Here is a 21,148-nt window from a genome sequence, read left to right as displayed (position 1 = left end):
GCGGCACCAAATTCACCTGAATTGTCATTATTAAAATTTTTACCATTAACCTACCATCACAGTCATTTCCTGGCCGCCACCTTGGATTTCACATCTTTTTTCACCCTGGCCTATTTGCGGGCCGCACTCTTTTTTTACAGCTTGGCTGTTTTGGTTTAGATACAAGTTACCCTATAGGGATCAGCTACAAACAAATCACCCTGTAGAAATATGTGTTGGAAACAAATCACCACGTAGAGAGTTCAGCTAGAAACAAGTCACTCTGAAAAGAGTTCAGCTACAAACAATGGGAGTTTCAGCTCCAGTTCAGTTATGTATAAGAAGTCACCTTATTACCTACAGTATGATTATCTTTCATTGTTAAATATACAAATATTTTTAATCAGACAAAAAGCTGTACACAACATTTCTTCCTTTGTTCCACAATTCCTGCAGAAAGTTAAAAAAAGCAAGTTAGAAGGAAGCACCAAAGCCAGTTAATGGCTGGCTTTGTGGTTTGCAATACAAAAAGAAGTGATATCTAAACCAAAACAGCCAAGCTGTAAATAAAGAGTGCGGCCCTCAAAAAGGCCAGGATGAAAAAAGATGTGAAATCCAAGGTGGCGGCCAAGAAATGGCTGTGATGGTAGGTTAATGGCAAAAATTTTAATTACGACAATTCAGGTGAATTTGGTGCCGAATCCTAGTGGAGGAGGCAATGCAAATTCACCTGAATTGTCGTAATTAAATTTTTTGCCATTAACCTACCATCACAGCCATTTCTTGGCCGCCACCTTGGATTTCACATCCTTTTTTTATCCTGGCCTTTTTGAGGGCTGCACTCTTTTTTTACAGCTTGGCTGTTTTGGTTTAGGTTAATATGTATGGTGAACAATATTGATGGTAACAATACAGTTACACTGAAATGTTACTCTAGTCACTTTATGGCCACACTTTATTGAGCAGGTGGCAGGTTGCTCCGTACAACAAAATGACACATTGTGTTTAAATGGATGACCAGGTGACTTGATTGGAAGCATTGTAACATAAATACCATGACATAGTATGATATATGTGACCCAGTCTGGGAAAACCGGTCTTATCGCCCATGTCAGCAGATTTGATTTTTCACCCAGGACACAAAGCTACATGAATAAACTATCTAATTCCACAATCAAAATCAGCTAGATTTGAGTGGTCTGGTTTTGCTGGCTGCTTTTCCCAAACCCAGTGGTGATCTGTACGTGCGATGTGGGGCCTGAATAGAGCTCTGGTCAGCCTGAGGACATCTGTATGTGGCTGTACAGCTCTGTGGTATTGAATAAGTAACTCTGCTGTGAATTTCCTTTCATTTTAGCGAATTTTGAAACCTGAATGGCCCAAAACTTGGCCTAATTCATCCCTATGCCTTCCTCTTCAATTTTTGAACACCATCTTTCCCGCCTTCCAGGCTACCTTCCACCCCTTTTGGAGCTCCCCTGATACAGTCAAACTTGGTTTAAATACTATCTAAATGGCAGGAAACTTAGTTGTTGGCTACTTGCACAGTGGATGCTCTGGAAGGTAAGGAATTGGTGTAAAACGTGTGAAAATTTGGTACGAATAGCTTCAATCATTGGTGAGCTACAACACACTAAATACTTAAAACTGGTGTTTCTCGATACTTTTAAATAGGCAATAAGACCGGTTTTCCCAGACTGGGTCACATATACAAAGTGTCACCACTAGGAAGTATACTGATATGGCTACCATACAGAGCATTATATACCTGAGTAGTAAATCTAGGTGCAGTAGAACCTGTTTAAGATGGTTACTTTTGGGTCAAAATTAATAAGCAGGTAGCTTTTAGCAAGACACTGATTTAACCATATAGATGTTTCATAGGGGAATTTAAAAGTTGGCCTTCTTAGAGAGGTGGACTTCTATACAAGTGGCAGGTTAAGAATTAAGATAGAAGCCAGGCACTAGATATTTGGCATTTCATGTGTTGAAGGAATTCCAGGGCTTCTGGTAGTCTGAAAACACACAGTTTACTCAGGCAATGTTGTGGTCATCACTAAACCACTGGAATGCTGGAAGTGAAGGGTGTTATTGTTTTGTCTTATGTTTGGCTACTATATACATAATAGAGCTGAATCGGATATCCTGAAAAATGTCTTTCCAGATATCCTATGGATAATGACATCATCATTTGCTTCATCAGGAGCTTATAAGCACCAAAGTTGAAAATTCTTACACTTTGAGCTGCCAGGCAACTTGAAATGTTCCATCTGTGATGCCATAGCCTACGTGAATCAGCATTTTTTGCATTTACTAACAGGTTGGTTAGCAACACTTGCCCTCTTGCTGCCAGTCTCACATGCTGTCACACACTAAAAATCCATTACTAAATCCTAGCCAGTTAATAATATAAGAACAGCTGCATTGCAGATGCTTCTCACCATTGGCCTGCAGATATGTGGTGTTCCAAGTAAGGCAATGTTGTACTATATAAATTTTGCATGGTTAAGTGCACCTTCTGTGCTTATATACTTCTAGCTTCATGTATCCTTTAAGTATGGTTTTAAACACAGTAAAACCTGTATGACAATGTCACCTGTATAAACTGGCCATAGTAAAAATCCCCTGATGTGCTAACTGTGTACAAAGTGGCTGCATAATGCAGCCACCTCCTTAATATAGTCAGAAGAAGATTTTGTCCCTACAATGATATATTTTCATATCTGAGATACTACAGTGTCATCTCCAGACAACCTCCAAATAGAGCAGTAACATTTTCACACTCGTCCAATGTCCAATAATACTATCATGATAAAAATTTAACTGTACAAAATACATGCTGTCATGGTATGCACTAATTAAATGAATTTTGCTAACATTTTACAATTAATTTTTACAACACCAGTCAATTCACCAATTATGTCTCAGTAACACTAAATCTCTGCAACATGAAATGACAACTTTTGCAACAGCCAAAGATCCTCTGAAAGATCACAGCATATTATTTATTAGTCATATAAATTTTAAAGGCATTTATTTAAGACAGAGATGATTACATGCCCCTTCATTATCTCTGGACACACTCACCTTTTCTCTATCCTTCAATTCTTCACAAGAGCTCATACTGTAGTATGGGCAGTGGCGTGGCTCCTGTACTTCATGCTTGAAGTAGATTGTGGCACTCTAATAGAGCGGTCAATCACTTTAATAGAACAGTCATGTTTCTACAAGTGCTGTGTTTTTATATTGTAAAGTCTGTAGGTAGTTAGCAATTAAATTCCTGCAACAACACAATGTAATTCTAGGCAGAAGTTGTAACTAAGCTGTAACTTTGATTGCTTTATTAGAACTGCTTTCTGCCTGCTCTATTAGAGGATCTTGATCATTTTAATGCAGTGCAAGATGAAAAGTAAGTGTTAGTGCTAAAGGTGGACCGATACCGATACCAGTATTGGTATCGATGCCGATACCAATCGGTATCGGTAATACAAGGTACAGATCCTCGGTACAGATACCACAATAGACACTCACCGCTTTTATTAAACCACCTCTAGCTAAGTTTCCAGTAGCTAATAACTTTTTTGAGCTAATCAGTAACTTAGTTGAGCTAACAAAGTAGCAAAACAAAGCCTTTGTTACCCTTTTCCAAGTATTGCTGCAACTGCTCCGTGTGTATTCTAATATATTAGAGCACGCGAATCCTTTGTAATTAAATGGTAATGCAGTTGTTCCTCAAGAAATAAGTTTATGACTACTTGGCTTGCTTTTTCATGAAAAGGTTTGGTTGAAAAGCTGTAACAAACATTGTACAATTATCGGCCGCCCGCGCAATTAATTGCCTTATCAATAAGCTTACAAGAAAACTACCTCAAATCAAGAAATTAGTAATCCACAATGATGTTTTTATCATGTTTAGCTGTTATACAATGAATATTTTAAACTTGATTGAACTGAGATCAATCAATTACTGTGATATTTTAATAGTTAGCTATGTATCACAACAATGAAATTTCTATAATAAACTTGTCTAGGCTTCAATGTATAGCATCGGTATTGGTATCAGCAAATAATTTCAGTACAAATACTGGTCTCGGAAATATCGGTAAAAAGTGGTATCGGTCCATCTCTAAGTGTTACTAAGGGTTTAATAGTTAAAATGGATGTTAGTTGACTGCAGTTGCATGCCACTGCAATTACAGTTATATTTAAAACAGTGTTGCAGTATGATGAATTGTCCCTACAGCAATATTATGTCACTGTAATCTAGGGGATTTTTGTCAAACCATGGAAACCCACCTAGATCTGCTACTGTTTTAACATTGAGAGTATGGTTATTCTAATAACAACATTTGAAATCCCATCCAAAATAGCTGTAAAAAATGTGCGTGTCCAAATAAAGCAGCATTAATTAACTGTGACAAAAATAGTGATATATCAGAGTGCGGCCATGTGTGAGGTATGCAAGTTGTGAACATTAGTCAGATAGTACAATGACCCTTATGCAAAAGCCCATGAAGCCATACAAATTCTGCTATATTACCATTCGCACATCACACACACAAACATTGGGTAAATGTTATTAATCAGTTGTGGTTGTCGAATTTGTACAAAAGGCATTGGGGAAAACACCAATCACTAGTGCTAATAAACACTGCTTTGTTAGGTGTCAAGTATGTTTTAGTAGTGTGTATAAATATAAGATTTAGCAAGTTTCACCATAACTTACCGTCTTGCAATCATTGTTTTCTATGATTGCGCTTTATTTAGAGTGTATCAAAAAATCGCAAGGTGTTGCTGAAACCTAAGAGAATGGCCATTTCATGATGGCTTCACAGTCAAAAGCTGTGGAGTGAATAAAAGTGGCAGAATTGAAGATGTTGCTATCAAAGAGCCATCTTCCAGTCAAAGGCAGACCTAGTTAAGAGGTAATGCACAGCTGTCAATTTTTTACTATTTTGTTACTAACAATACAGTGAATATTAACTGGAGTGCAGCAGCAACAACCAATTGAAAAGGAAGCTACAGCTCTTAGCAGCTCCACCACAATGCCCAATTGGTCTTTGATAACAAATGATTTGCAGCTATTACCTGACCTTAATATAGAAAATGTACTGAAATACTTTATTTAACAGAATGATGCAGATGGATTGTAGAAACAGAATAGATCAGTTCATTTAATGTGAAAGTATTTTAATTGCTGTGGTATTTGCTATTGCACAATACTGGATGCTGTGGTTAGCCATGAAAATGTACAGAAACCATTGGGAAACAGACAACCACGGGAACTAAATCCTTTGTTACACAGAAAGTAAAGAAGATATCCGTGTTTTGAAGACAACATGGAAAACTACATTAATTTCTACACTTGATGGTGGTTGTCTGTTGCTTTTAGGTTAGCAATTGGCAAGTTATGAGCCGCTGAAGTTGAAAGCGCCTGGCGAAAAGTTGTCTAGTAACAAAGCATGCAAGCAGGTGCTTGTTTCTATGTTTATATGGAATAACAACACTAAAACAAGCATTAGGATCACCTGGATAGTGTTTGCTGACTCACTAAACATGGTGTTTGCTTCAGGGACGTAGCCAGCCAATATTTGATGGTTGGGCATGACATCATCAACTTAACTACACACACACAAGAAACACGCTCACTTTCATGTGAGACTTTATCAAAGAAAAATATGAAAAGTGTATGCACACAAGGCCTACAGCTACTTATGCTATAGTGTAAACAAATGTTGCTTGCATGCATGCAAACATTTTACTAGCTATGCTATTCTATTACTTGTAGGGTATGCATCCACTGACGATCGTCGTAGCTGAGCATCACGTGACATCAAACTGCTGAACCTACAAGAACCAACAACGTAAATAATCAACTGGCAGTATAGCTTACAGACCAACCACCATAGCGATATGCAATGCTTTTCAAGTAAATGCCACATGGCCCCAAATGAAGGCCAGGGGCGCTAATTTATGAATTATAATGAGTCCATAGATAATCACAAATATCAGCATGCCAAGAAAGCTTCATCCCAGACTTATAGCAGCCAATGTACATTTTGCATGTATCTGGTGTAAACCACAACTCGGTTAATCAGTACAAATTGTGCACGTGACACTTTATAATGACTTGACCTTTTCTCCATTTCCAGCTCCATTTGCATAATTATGCTATTATTGTTATCTAGAAGAGTACGTTTTCCCGTTTTCTTTCATCAGTAGTAAGTTAGGCTATATGGTGTTGTCCTTATCAAAACATACGCTTGACAAGTCCACTGAAACGAAATCTTTTGCTGCCAGCACCATCCGCACTGAATCCTACTGACAATTATCACTAACTATGATTTAGAGGTACAGTACCACGCTTCGACTCCATTTTAAATCTCGAATTTAAAGCGTGTGGCCAAGGAGCGTGGCATGTGCGTATACACGAGTGTAATTATAGGGACTTTCCAAGGGATTTTCCGTGCAATGGATCACGTGATACACCATCTATCTCGATCCCTTCTTCGAAGTCAATGGTTCAACCGTATGGGGTGTCTATTATCTATGGTTCAACAAATAAGGTACACGTTTACACTTTACAATATTAAAGTAGGGTTGTTTTGTGTGCTGCTGTAAATCCTCGCGTGAATCTTAAGCTACTTGTGATGGTTGGGCAAAAGTTTGTGATGGTTGGGCAAGAAACTGTGATGGTTGGGCAAATGCCCGCCCATGCCCACCCTTGGCTACGCCTTGTCGGCCCGTTAAGTTGATAGTAGCCTTTATCTTTGACGCGAACAACGGAAAACTCTACTACAAAGCTTTGCCAATCAGTTCTGAATGGTTTTCAAGTACAAACTCACTATTACCAGCCATGGAAAGAGTTGTTCAGCAAAATCTTAAACTTTGTGGCTCTATAACTCGCTCATCCTTTACCCTATTCACAGCAGACAACCACGAAGCGAAAGAGAAATTAATGTAGTTTCGTTCTATGTACAGAGAATTGGAACATACCGTATACTTTGTAAGTAACGGAGATTTAACCATCGATTATCATCATTTTCCCAATGGCTTCAATACATTTTTATGGGCATCCACAGCATCCAGTTGTTACGTCATACGCAATTAACACTAATTGCATTTTTAAGGTCCTTAAATGAACTGGTCTATTGGAAGAGTTTTGGTTCAGGTGGATATATACTTTTTAAAGAAGGGCATGTTCAGAAGGCTTATGCAAACCCATTAACTGGTGACATTCATTTGAAAGCTATATGCTTGCCAAAGATGAAGAAGGACTTGGCATATATTCTTTAGAGATGAGAATAAACAAGGATGGTGCTAGCTTTCAGTGTGCTGAGTGTGGTTACCCAGCAGGACGGGAACCTTGAGGTAGTTGCAAGCATATTGCAGCATTGTGTTATGCTTTGGAAGACTTAGTAAAAATTCGAAGCATTGTCACAGAGGGAGGAGAAGATGCATGCACCTCACTACTGCAGAAATGGAATCAGCCATGAAGAAAGAGACTAGACTCAAAAAAATTGAAGATATTGATTTCAGCAACCAACCGTATGGCAAAGTGGGCCCTATCAGAGCTCACCATAAGTCCTATGATCCTAGACCATCCAATCTGCAAAAAACAACAAAAGGTGAACTGGAGGACCTAACAGAACAGTTAATGAGTTATCCAACACCCTGTGGATATTTACATTTGTTGACATAACCTGATGAAAATGCTGCAACTGCACACACACTGCCATCGACTCCTCAAAGCATTCAAACAAGAATACGGCACAAACTATTTCAAAGCTTTCTTCCGCCAACTTATGAAGTAATCCAAAATTATGGTTGAAGGATAACCCCTACAGCATGTGAAAAAGCAGCTATCAAGGAAAAAATTTGGTTACAGTTACTAGGAAGTCTGCCTTTGATAAATTAGCCAATGATATACTCCATACAAGAATACCTCCAGGGCCTTATCATCATCTTGTATTCCCTCTATGCAAAATGGGATCATAGCGTAAAGATCATCAGTCGACATGGAAACATTCTTGATGCTACTTAGCATCAATGGATTAGATTGTATGCTGCCTTCCTCCATACAAACAGTTGCCTGAACTGTAGCATTGTCTGTATTAGGGGCAATAACAATCTGTAGCCCAGATTCCAACATAATGGGTTTCTGGATACCAACACCAGTAATCAGAGGTGCACTTGTACAACCTACTTCACCTGCATAGTTTTCAATTTCTGTACCATCTCCATCATCACTTTCTAAATCATCATCACTATTATTGCTTTATAATTTGCGAGAATCTCCATGACATCTTCCTCTCCACTCTGGTCAGATAGCTCTATATCATCATCATAGTCACTTTTGAAACTTATCCCATAATTTACAAGTGTCTGTGTGACATCTTACTCTCTATTCTGGTCAGACGGCTCTACATCACACACATTCTGCAACACCCTGTCAATCTCTAATGAACTGCTGGTACTTGACAAAGTTTCTTCTGTAGCTGACCTATTCTTTGGAGGTGGTCTAGTACGTATACTCCATGCAAAAACCTCTGGTATATCTGATTTTCCAGTTCTCTTCCCATTTCTGAAATGAGCACTGCAGACACTAGAGTTCTGGTTTATTGGTATGTTTGCCTATCGGATTTTTGCTAACCACTTCTTCAGTAAGATGGGTTCTTTTAGTGGAAGACGATAAAAAGAAATGCCAGCACATTCACCAGAGCAGTTTTTACATTCCGGAACAATGCAATGGTATGGCATAACGTATGAGAAAAAGAAACATGTACTCTAAATAAAGCACAATCATAAGAAAACACAATGATTGCAAGATGGTAAGTTATGGTGAAACTTGCTAAATCTTATATTTATACACACTACTAAAACATACTTGACAGCTAGTGAAGCAGTGTTTATTAACACTAGTACTTGGTGTTTTCCCTAATGCCTTCCATATAAATTCGAGCACAACAACTGATTAATAACATTTATGCAATGTTTGCATGTGTGATGCATGCACAGGAATATAGCAGAATTTGTATTGCTTCATGGACTTTTGCATAAGGACCACCGTTAAAGTTTTAATGAGAACAAAGTGATGCCGCTAGTTTTTATGTCCTGTGAGCATCTTCATAAATGCCACTCACATTTGTTTCTGAACAAAGCAAAAGTGTATCGATTCTCTGATATAATTAATAGTTTGAGTTTGGCCAACTTTCGTGTATAAGGCAATGCTATGAACTAAGGAAAGGCAGCCAAACTTATTGCTATCAAAGAATGTATATGCATTGCTTTATTGAGAATCAACTTTGAGTGGCATTTATGAAGATGTTCACAGGACTTAAAAACTAGCAGCATCACTTCATTCTCATTAAAACTTGAACAATTATATGATCACTTGCATACCTCACATGTGGCTGCATTCTGAAATATCACTACTTTTTGTTGCAGTTAACTCTACTTTACTTGGACGTACACTTTTTACAGCTATAAGTTGTTTTGGATGGGGTCATACTGTACAATAGTTGATGCATATGACTTCATTGACCAGATTGGTCCTGGCACACTGCTAAGTAAATAGGATGCTTTTAGGCTTATTCCAATACACCCATCCCAATGGAACCTTCTGGGGATATGTTGGAAAACTCGTTTTCATATTGACACCTGTTTACCTTTTGGGTTAAGGTCTGTGCTGTATTATCTGTGGCAATTCACTGGATTCTTATGAATAACTATGGTGTCCGTCATTTATTACATTACCTTGATGATTTCCTAACTGCAGGCCCACCAGAGTCTTTGTAATTGTAACCTTAATTCCATACTGTACTCTGTGAAAGGATTCAAGCCATTATAAAGTCCTCCAAGATTAAAGGTCCATCTACTTCCATTACTTTTCCTTCGAATACATCTTGACACTGTAGCCATGGAAGCTGGAATCTTACAAGAACACAAAGATTCCTTGCTATCAGAGCTTAACCAACTTTACTGGTGCCGTAGGTGCACTAAACGGGAACGTTTATCACTAATTGGCCAAACTCTCTTTTGCCTGTAAGATCATTCCATCAGGTAGGATCTTCCTGTGTAGACTGATCAATCTTATAGATAGAACAATTGTACCACCACCTTCCTCTGTCTCAAGAGAATTTGAAACGGTGGCTAGAAATCTTGCCACAATGGTCTGGTAAGAGTCTAATACTTGAATCTCACTGGATGTATCCAATGGCTAATATATTGCCATAACAGGTGACCTTATAAAAGAACCCATAACTCTAGTGTCCTAGGGGTTACAAAGCTGAAATTGCCACCAAATCGCTCAGCAGGAATGGGCACTTCTAATGGTGTTTACCATGAAATAATAGGAAGAAGCATGGGCAAGCTATGGTGCTTGGTAATATAAATAACGTATACAAATCAATCATACCTGTTTAAAACTCGACATTCACCTTATCCTTGCTGCTAGGAGGCTCTATTTCAAATCAGTCCATTCCCCACATGATAAGGATTCTAAAAATAATAAAATTTTTCACTTATGGTTTTGTAAAAAAACTTGGGTAATAAAAGGATGCTTTTGACAAGGAGGGATGGTGTGCAGACTGGACAGCAATATGGATCTCAGGCCGCTGGTCCAGAGTACAAACCACAATGAGTATTGCCTGGTAAAAACTTTATGGATTAGTCATTTCAGCCCACTCATTGGGCTCACCATGGCTGCATAATAAAATCCTGGCTCACTATGATAATCATACTGTAGTTGAAGAATGGGAAATGGGTACCAACAGGTCTCCTGAGATCATGGCTCTGGTATGCATGCTATTTAATATTCTGTGCTGCCCACAGTAACTTTAATGTTTGTGTCCAACATATACTTTGCATAAATAATGTAATTGCAGATGCCCTCTCTTGTTTTCAGCACAATTGTTCAGGAGACTAGCTCCAAAGGCCAACCTACAACTAGGCAACATCTGTGCTTTGCCTTAGCAAGCCTTCACCACCACCTCCTGCAGTGCAAATATGTGACAGTCTCAGCAAAAACCCAATATGTTCACACAAGCATACGTATTGAGAAAATTGAAATTTAAAAATAATTTGTAATAAAAGTATGCATACTACAAAGAAACAATATGCAAGTTTTTATCCAGCCAGTACTTAAAGAAGGAATACTCAAAATGGTTAAAATTATATACCATCTTATTTGTCTGCTAATGGAGAGTTTGAAAATCTTTGTTTCGTTTCTGTAGCTCTAACAGTATACGTGTCACGTGCATTTTTTTATGATGCAGTAAGCATGTTCCCATTGTTGTTGAGCATACTTGTGTTTGTGGTGGTGACATTGATGTATATGGTACTCATGGTTTGTCATGCAGGTGCAGTGGAGGCCACATTCCCCGACATGCTGCAGTAAATTCATCATGCTTTGGTGTCTGGAGGTGTACCTGCTGTTTTGGAACCTGTTGGTGTATGCCGTGATGATGGGAATAGACCAGATGGAATGTCCTTGATTCTGGGGTTCATTTCTCCCTTGGAACTTATCCTTGCTCCTTCAAATGTATCTACCTCTTCTGGTGGTGCCAGCTGGCTGGCGAACTCTGCTGAAATTGCAAAGCTGAGGAAATATTCCACTTTGACTGCTTCCTTTTACTTCTCTCCCCTTTGTGTCGAGACCCTGGGAGCTTGGGGTTCTTGTGCACATTCATTGGTGTGGCAGATAGGTGGAGCAGACTGGAGACAATAGGGTTACACAATTTTTAATTCAGAAAATTTCGATTGATGTGCAACACGGTAATGCTGCTTCGGTGATGGCGACCATTCCGTTGTTGCAGGATTCGGCAGAGTTTGCTTCTCTGCCCACAGATTGGTAGATGGCTAGGATTGCAAATGATGACCTACCAATGTAGTGTTTAATGACCTGGTTATTAGCGATTCTAATGGTCTGATGTGATCCAAAAAAACAGACAAAATCATCATCATTTCTTCTACCAAACCACTTTCATATCAATATGCACAAGTGTCTACAAGGATAACACTATACCTTGGCTGATGTGCTGATCATGGTGAACATTTTAGCCAATTACAATGTTGTAGACTAATCCAAATGGAAGTTATGGTTGCTAATGTAAGCGCCTGTAGTATATTTTCAGGATAGTCACTGTACAAATCAATTATCTTGTTCTTCCTACTGACTAGCGCTATAATTCACACCACAGAAGGTTGAAACTTTAGTGATCCATTCCTTGGACACTGTAGATAATGCTGAGTGAATAAAAAATTTTTAATTGTGCGAAAAAGTCTGGTTTTTGCTGAGACAGTCACATATAATGATGTCGCCCAGTCAACCCGGCACACATCAATCAGGCTTGAGTACATACTTCTTATTCTGCTCCCGCTTCAACATCACTGCTACACCAGCTTCACCTCTTGCTCTACAGTATTTTTGTGTAGACAAAAGTCAATTAGTATCATACAAAATGCTAAGGGTATCTTTATCAGCTATCCACCTAATGCATATAGAAAATGGCTTCCCTGACCCCACTACTTATGAGTCATTACATTTAGTCTGTATAGAGGAATTTGCCATCAACAGAGCAGTGTTAACCATCAACTTGTTGCAAACACTGAAGTCCCAGCTATGTTCCTCCAAAGAATCACTTTTAAACCAATGTTTACTGTGGGCAGCATTTACTCCATCATTCTATGGGTTTCTCAGAGCCAGTGAATGTTTAAGCCTAACGTGGTCAGATGTGATTATTCATAATGATCATGTTACCATTATATACATTATGGCAATCAAAAACAGATCCCTTCAGAAAGGGACAATTAATCCAGGTGTACTCCTCTTTGACAACCAACTGTCCAGTACAAGCTCTAAACAATTATGGTAATTGGTAACTGCAAAGCAACTGTGTTTTTGGTAGGCTCCTTCTCACCCCTATTTCACTCTAAGCTTACCACAGAGGTGCGTCAGCTGTTATCTCAGACTAGCGTATGTCCATCTGACTATGCATCACACAGCTTCAGGATTGGAGCAGTGACTACAGTTGCATTAGTAGAGTTACCTCCATACTTGAAAGAAAAAAACACTTGGAAGATGGAATAGCAATGCCTACATGTCTTATGTTTGCTGCCCACAGAGTGTCATTGCCACAACCTCACAGCAACTATCAACAGCTTCAGTACCAGCAAATACTGCCTTGAACCCTGATTTACATTAGCACATACATAAACCTCACGTATCAATGTACTGCTTATTGATTATCTAAACCAAAACAGCCAAGCTGTAAAAAAGAGTGCGGCCCTCAAAAAGGCCAGGGTGAAAAAGGATGTGAAATCCAAGGTGGCAGCCAAGAAATGGCTGTGATGGTAGACTAATGGCAAAAATTTTAATTATGACAATTCAGATGAATTTGTGTTGCCTCCTCCAAGTTTCACTAGGATTTAGTACCAAATTCACCTGAATTGTCGTAATTAAAATTTTTGCCATTAACCTACCATCACAGCCATTTCTTGGCCGCCACCTTGGATTTCACATCTTTTTTCACCCTGGCCTTTTTGGGGGCTGCACTCTTTTTTACAGCTTGGCTGTTTTGGTTTAGATATCACTTCTTTTTGTATTGCAAGCCACAAAGCGAGCCACAAACTGGTTTTGGTGCTTCCTTTCAACTTGCTTTTTTTCTTTTCTGCAGGAATTGTGGGACAAAGGAAGAAATTTTGTGTACAGCTTTTTGTCTGATTAAAAATATTTGTATATTTAACAATGAATGATAATCACATACTGTAGGTACTAAGGTGACTTCTTATACATAACTGAACTGTAGCTGAAACTCTCATTGTTTAAGCTGAACTCTTTTCAGAGTGACTTGTTTCTAGCTGAACTCTACATGGTGATTTGTTTCCAACACATATTTTTACAGGGTGATTTGTTTGTAGCTGATCCCTGTAGGGTAACTTGTATCTAGCTGATCTCTCTACAGGGTCAATTGTTTGTAGCTGAACTCTCTACAGGGTGATTTGTTTGTAGCTGATCTCTATACAGGTTACTTGTTTCTAGCTGATCTCTTGAATTCTCTTCAGGGTGACTGCTCTATTAGAGTATCTCGATCTCACATCTTCTACAGTGTACACCAAGTTGGATTTCGTGTTGTAACTCTGTGACTTTAAGTCTGATTCTTCTACACCATTGAAGCGCCTTTCTAAGATGATTACTCCATGTGTACAGCGACTTTCAAAACATTACTCCAAGCGGTTTTTCTGGTAGGCATGGCAAGTAGTCGTTTTTTATTATTATCTAATCTCGATTACATAATTGTTACACACTGTTGGTTTTTTCGTTGTATCTTCGTGGTGTTTAGCTCGATTTTTTTCAAACCACGAAAGGTTTGAGGTTCAATAGTTAACCTATTCACCCATCGATTTTCAGCTTCTTCCCATTAGTGGTTTACCCTGTAGGCGTGACAACGTAATGGTGTTATTTTTCGTGAATAATCGCTAATAACTCTTTGCCTGTTTATCGTATTCCAGCCAAAGGTGGTACCGAGATGTGCCTTTATACCCCCCTTCTGTGCGCCAAATTTTAAGGGAATCAGATATGGCGTTTGCGTTTTATGGCAGTTTTTGTAAGTGTGCAAAAAGAAGAAGAAAAAAAAAAACGAAGAAACTAAGCCAATTTTGAAGTCGAATATCTCAGGAACGCTTGAAGTGATTTCGCTCAAATTTGGTATGTGGAGTACTGAAGTTGGCGGACATGTCCACAGCAAAAATCGTCTTGTTTTATCCAGGAAGCACAAAGCTACGGAGGTACGAAAATTTCGTTTTCTTTCTTCCTGTCAATATACTCAAGTAACCATTAGGGAAAGCACATTAGCATACCGTAAATTATCCCGTAATCTATATCACGTGATTAGTCTGGTCTTCCTGGCCATGAGGTAATGATGAAATGCCTCGCGGAATACAGTACGGATGTTCATACGACTGGTTAGTCTTTTATTTAGTCTATAGATTAGAATGGTAGTGAAGGAACACTTTCCTGAGCCTGTTTCGTCTCGAGGTTAGAGAACTGACTAGCTTTAATGTCACATCGGGTAGTAAAAGTTAGGTTAGGTTAGGGTAAGAGTTAGGCAATCATTTATAATCTGCTAGGTTAGGGTTAGGGTAAGAGTTAGGCAATCATTTATAATCTGCTAGGTTAGGGTTAGGGTAAGAGTTAGGCAATCATTTATAATCTGCTAGGTAGGGTTAGGGTAAGAGTGTTAGACTTTTATAGCTAGAATTAGTAAATATTATGCAAGTAGTCACAGTAGCGAAGCGGTAGTGCATGAGAGGCTTGAAATCAAGTGGTCGAAGGTTTGATTCCTGCTGTAGTTCACTTTTTTTTTCGCTCGAGACTTTTCAGTTTTTTTCTAAGTTCAGTACAGTCTGAAACCGTTTTCAAGACATTGTTTATAGATACCCACCATCGATTTCAGCTAGGAGGGGTATAAAAACGATGCACTGAAATTTATTACAGTTGATGTAGCCTTGGAGCTGCAAGTCCGGAGTGAATGCACCCGGACGATGACGTATCACACAACGTGGGCTTGTGTGACGTCATCAGGTCACGTGAGATCACGTGAGCTTTAATTTTACGGAGTGCTAATGTGCTCTCCCTAACGCCTAGTTATACTCATGGGTGCTGCGCGCCGGCTCCTTGGGCCACACAACACACTACTGTGTGTCTTGATATAGTAGAGTAGTGTGATACGTGTACAGTAATCAATTCCATATTAAAATGTGTGCACTTTCTACTGTGTATACTCAGATGCAAACAAATACCCAAATCTTGTACATGCAGCAACACACATTAAAATATTTTTAAAAATGCATCTTAGTTTCACTGTCTCTCTCAAAAATGGCTGACAAGTCACTGCAGTCCTATTTAAATCTAGCACAATGGGCAGCTGGGGAGAGGTACTGTGGGTTGGCAACTAAGAGAAGTGGATAAACAAAAAAATACATGTAACAATATTCTTCAAAATACAGAAATAACCATAATGAAAGAAAACTAGTTTAGTGAAAAATTGGGTGCTAGGCTTGCAAAGAAAATTTTAACAGTAAAAATTCAAATTGTGTGAACCTCATCCCACACGTGTGTGTGCTGATGTGTCCTATCCAGCACATGTGTATGCTGATGTGTCCTATCCGGTACGTGTGTGTGCTGATGTGGCACGTGTGTGTGCTGTTGTGTCCTAACTGGCACGTGTGTGTGCTGTTGTGTCCTAACCGACACATGTGTGTGCTGATGTTTCCTATCCGGCACATGTATATAATGATGTGTCCTTTCCAGCACATGTGTGAGCTTCCTAATGTGGTGTTTAGGTGAGTGTTATATTAGGATTTTGGCCCAAAACATAGGCGATTACTATTATACACCAATTTTTTATATTCTAGAAAATGGTATGTGAGTAATGCTTCAAAATTTGATTGAAATAGAAATTTCTTGTTCATGAAAATAATTCAACAGAAGTTTCTTAATACCAAGAGACTTGTGGTTAGCCACACCAACTAAATGGTTATCACTATAATAATTTATTGTTAACTGCTTCGTCAACAGAACAATATAGCACAACAATATAGCACAACTGACCTAGTAGCTAGCTAGTGTTCTTAGCCAACCTACATTAACTGCAGTGCCAAGGCAGGTATTGGCGTCCTACTTTCCTAGAAAATGTTGCCATCACATAACAAGCAGTATATTGATGTCACTAAAGTAAGCAGTATGTATGTATATGTCACCAGTCTACCACTATGAAAATGTCTGGCTCTTCAGGAGGCAGGTAAATTTTTGAGTGGAGTTTCCCCATGTAGTCTTTTGTAAACTGTTCACTGACTTGGAAAAAAACAGTGGTACAAGGTATAGGTACAATGTCCTTTTCACTGCTGGCTGACCATTTTCTAAAACAGTTAGACACCAATGCTATCGACTTTGAGGTATAAATGCTTTTTAGAAGATGTTAGAATGATGCAATAGAAACCTTGGCTCTGCCTCAATTTCTATGTTGCATCATTCTTACACCTCCTACTCAGTATTTATGCCTCAAAGACACTGGTATGTGGTGCCTAAATATTATAACAAAGAATCTTTAATTTAAGTGTCCAAAATTGTACCTAAATACTCCTCAAACAAACTTTCATTTTATACTTATATTATACTTATATGTTGATTTTTTCATCAGGTAGTAGAATCAGATTAACCAATGGTACTGATGAAACTGAAGGCCAAGTAGAAATTTATTTGAAAGATGAGTGGGGTACAATTTGTGATAACAACTGGGACATTAATGATGCTAATGTTGTGTGCAATCAGCTGGGATTTCTTGGAGCATTTGAAGCAGTATTAAGTGGAGGATTTGGTAAGGGTAGTGGACCAATTCATCTTAATGAAGTACATTGTGTGGGAAATGAGAGATCACTTGTTGATTGTCCAGCTAATGCAATTGGCCATCACAACTGCAACCATGATGAAGATGCTGGTGTTAGATGCATTCCATGTCCTACAGCTGCAGGTATTTATACTCAGTAGAAAAAGATTTGGCGGTTGTTTTATTTGAAGAAGTATTATCATGGTGATACCAATGTATTTGTTAAAATTAATAAGATAAAACTAGAACAAAATAAGCATTCAAAGTAGTGTTGTTTTACTTAATCAAAACTAAAACTAAAATAGATTTTAGTATAAATCACTTTTACTTGTAACTAATAGTACGATTTTGCAAATTCTAATACTAAAATGAAATCCCAATTTGGTACCCCAATTATATAATCAAAATCTCTTTTAATGTTGTTCTGGTTCTAAGGTACCAGAACTAAGAGTACTTTAATATAGTAATTTACTTTTAGTTCTAGTACACTAAAACTAAATCAAAATTATGAAGTGTTTTGATCCTAAAACTAAAACCATGGGAACTTTTGATTCAAAAATTAAACTAAAGGAGAACTTTGTTAAAACTTTTGGTTCTAACACTAGTACTACAGTAAAAGCAAGAGATATGATAAAATGTTTCAAACCAAACCTGACAATGCATGCTAAGAGGCAAAGATCATTACCAATTATCACAATTAATTGAAGTTGCTTATTGTAAGCTGTTAACTTCATACTAAACTCCTGTAAACTGATGATACTAGAACTGGACTAACTAAAACTCTTGTATGGTGGAGGTACTGGAACTAATACTAACTAGAACTCCTATAAACTAAGGGTACTAAAACTAAATTAACTAAAACTCCTGCAAGCTGGGGATACTAGAACCAATACTAATTAAAACTGCTTTTACAAGTGAGTAGTATTGACACTAACATATTGTGACAAGTGCCAGATGCGGTTGCAACCAATAACCAGGGTACAGAGATGAGGGTAACACATTACATAATAATACTATATGTCAAAGGCTTGACTGTAACATTGTTATACTATTAATGTAGACCTGTAGTTGTCATAGTGACTGTAACTATTTTATTATTGTAATCAGTCTGGCTGTAATATAGTTATTAATTATTATCAAGACACACGGTAGTGTGTCATGTGGCCAAGAAAGCCAGTGACCTATATCACACTTACAAAACCTTGCACTTACTCTTTTACAATAGGATGTGAAGGTAGAGTCAGATTAGTTGATGGTATTTGTGAAACTGAAGGTCGTGTAGAAATATTTTTGGATGGAGAGTGGGGTACAGTTTGTGATGACTATTGGGACAATAGTGATGCAAATGTTGTGTGCAATCAACTGGGATTTCTTGGTGCTAGTGAGGCAGTATCAAGAGCAGGATTTGGTCAGGGTAGTGGACCAGTTCATATTAATTATGTACAATGTGTGGGCAATGAGAAATCACTTGTTGATTGTCCAGCAGCTAATGCAGTTCACCATTACTACTGCGGATCCCATTATAAAGATGCTGGTGTCAGATGCATTGAATATCCTAAAGGTATTTATAATAAATATTAGTGACTTCAAATTTGATTGGGGATCATAGAAATAAAATTACTGAAACAAAAGTTTATCATCAGTACATTAGTACTGTATAGTAGGGATCATGAAGGTTTGGGCTTTCTGGCCAAAAACATCACCCTAAAACCAGCCTTGCAATACTTTCATGGCATGCTGGTAGTATTGATTAGGTACAACCAAGCCCAAAAGTACCTTCAGTATGACTTGAAACGTTTCCAATGGGTTGCTACAACATTTTTTTTTAAAACACACTATTTAGTGGAATTTCTACTGACTGCCTGACTGACTGATTGGTTCCTTCAGACAAGCTCAACTCAATAATGGTTATAGCTATGGGCTTGATTTTTTCACTGTTCAATATTGCTTCAGCCTGACAGATGCCTTTTGGCATACCACAGTACATACAATGCATGCTTCATGGACTTATCTGTGTCCTTTTTCATCTTGCTGAAAACACAAGGTGTCAATTCATGGTAGATGACTTCCCCACATTTGTAATGGGAATCGTTCAAACTTTCCATTGTGACTGGATTGATTGCATTCTCTGTAATGGGCTGAACATAGCTGAAAACAAAGCACAATTGCCACTTTGCTACTGATTGTGGGGTTTGTGTTCAGATGAAAACAAAAGGCCTGGTACCATTCTATCTTCTAATGCGGTACACTTGGGTTCACCAGTCATTATAATGAAGCAAACAAGTCTAAGGAAAACTAGGAATCATAGAAATAAAAAAATAGTGAAACAAGGGAGGTTGCCCATACCTGAAGATATACTTGTTAACAGATATTTAATTGCTAATTAGTTGTGGGTATAGACTAAAGTAGGAATTTAATGTCCACCAGTATATCTTCAGGTGCAGACAACCTCCCTTGTTTTACTTTTTATATCTATGATCTCTGGTCAAACTTTAAATTTTATCTAAATTTGAATTCATAGTAGTCTATTTTTGTACAGCTCCTTAGTAGTTTTACTGTAACCGAAGATACAAATTACATCCCTGCTCAAATTCGCATTTTATAATTCTTCTTTCACTTGTTTGTGTAGCTATTTTGTGTACATTATATGTAAATTATGTTTTATGTGGAGTTTATTATTCAATACAATAATAACATAGCTGTAATGTCCAGTCGTTTGTATAGCTAACTCGGTGATGGCCAAGCACATCTACTCACATGTTTTATTCTATGCTTTGTAAGAGTAACATAAACACCCTCAAGGAATTCCTTTGAACTTTGTGTATGTTGAATAACATACTCTTTTGGATAGATAGCATGTGTTGCAATTGTTTTAAGATGGGAATTCATGACTATAGTTATTAATTCTGCCATCACTGATGTATATAGTACTATTAAATGTTGAATGCCATGATTGAAATAAACTAAAGTATTGCATCAAACTTTACTGGCTATGTAATACCCTGGAATACATTTCAGCTGTAGCCCAAGCTACCTTATAATCTAGTTCAAATTGTCTTTAGACAAGTTTAGCTTTTTCAATTCACTCATACACTGTGTTACATTATTGATTTCCGTTTAGAATACACAGTTAGTGTGATAAGTGATCCTCTTCCTAGTTCTATTGATGAAAGTGATAACAGTTTTACATATCTTGCTGGATCTGATGTGAACTTTACTTGTTCAGTAATTCCTACTCCACCATGTGATAGTGACTACAGTTGGAGTTGTTCAACTGGTTGTTTTGCTGATATGGAAATTGAGCAACGTGTGAATGTCAGTGGCTTGGAAGTAACAGATGAAGGAGTTTTGAATTGTTCTGTAATGATTAATGATACAATTTTTATCAGCAATCCATTTGAATTAGTAATCTTACAAAGTAAGTCGATATGTAAAATCTTTCTTATCTTCCTGTTCTTATAGTTATAGTAATGTCCTATACTTACTGTAGTAAAATATGTGAAACGTAAAGTTTTGTGTTTGGTTTGAATGTAGCTTAATACTAAAATACAATCAGAGCTAATACAGATGTGTCATGAAAAAGAGTACAGCTTCCAAACATTGTGGGTGTGAAAAGATACAATATAAAAGCATTACGCTTCATTGAGGGAAAAGGATAATGATTTGTCAGTGTGGCTGTCAGTACTTCCAACTGAAAAAAAAACTATGATCTTATGCCGCAGGAGTTTAGTTGCTATCCATTAACATGCTAATTGGTGAGGCAATATCCTGGGCAGTATGTA

The 21,148-nt window shown here is 37.8% G+C and overlaps 1 protein-coding gene across 3 annotated transcripts in view; it reads left to right on the top strand.

The window, feature by feature from the left end:
• The window catches only part of LOC136259834 (uncharacterized), a 449,685-nt gene that overhangs the window by 297,085 nt on the left and 131,452 nt on the right, over window positions 1-21,148 (top strand). For all 3 annotated transcript variants that reach the window (XM_066053387.1, XM_066053386.1, XM_066053388.1), the window contains 3 exons: window positions 17,181-17,510; window positions 18,592-18,927; window positions 20,488-20,784. In XM_066053387.1, coding sequence (XP_065909459.1) covers window positions 17,181-17,510; window positions 18,592-18,927; window positions 20,488-20,784 — 963 coding nt within the window. The remainder of the gene's footprint in view (window positions 1-17,180; window positions 17,511-18,591; window positions 18,928-20,487; window positions 20,785-21,148) is intronic.

The sequence above is a fragment of the Dysidea avara genome, chromosome 7 (genome assembly GCF_963678975.1).
Source record: "Dysidea avara chromosome 7, odDysAvar1.4, whole genome shotgun sequence".
NCBI lineage: Eukaryota > Metazoa > Porifera > Demospongiae > Dictyoceratida > Dysideidae > Dysidea > Dysidea avara.
Note: the sequence above shows the minus strand (reverse complement) of the source record. Positions and strands in the feature narration are given on the sequence as shown.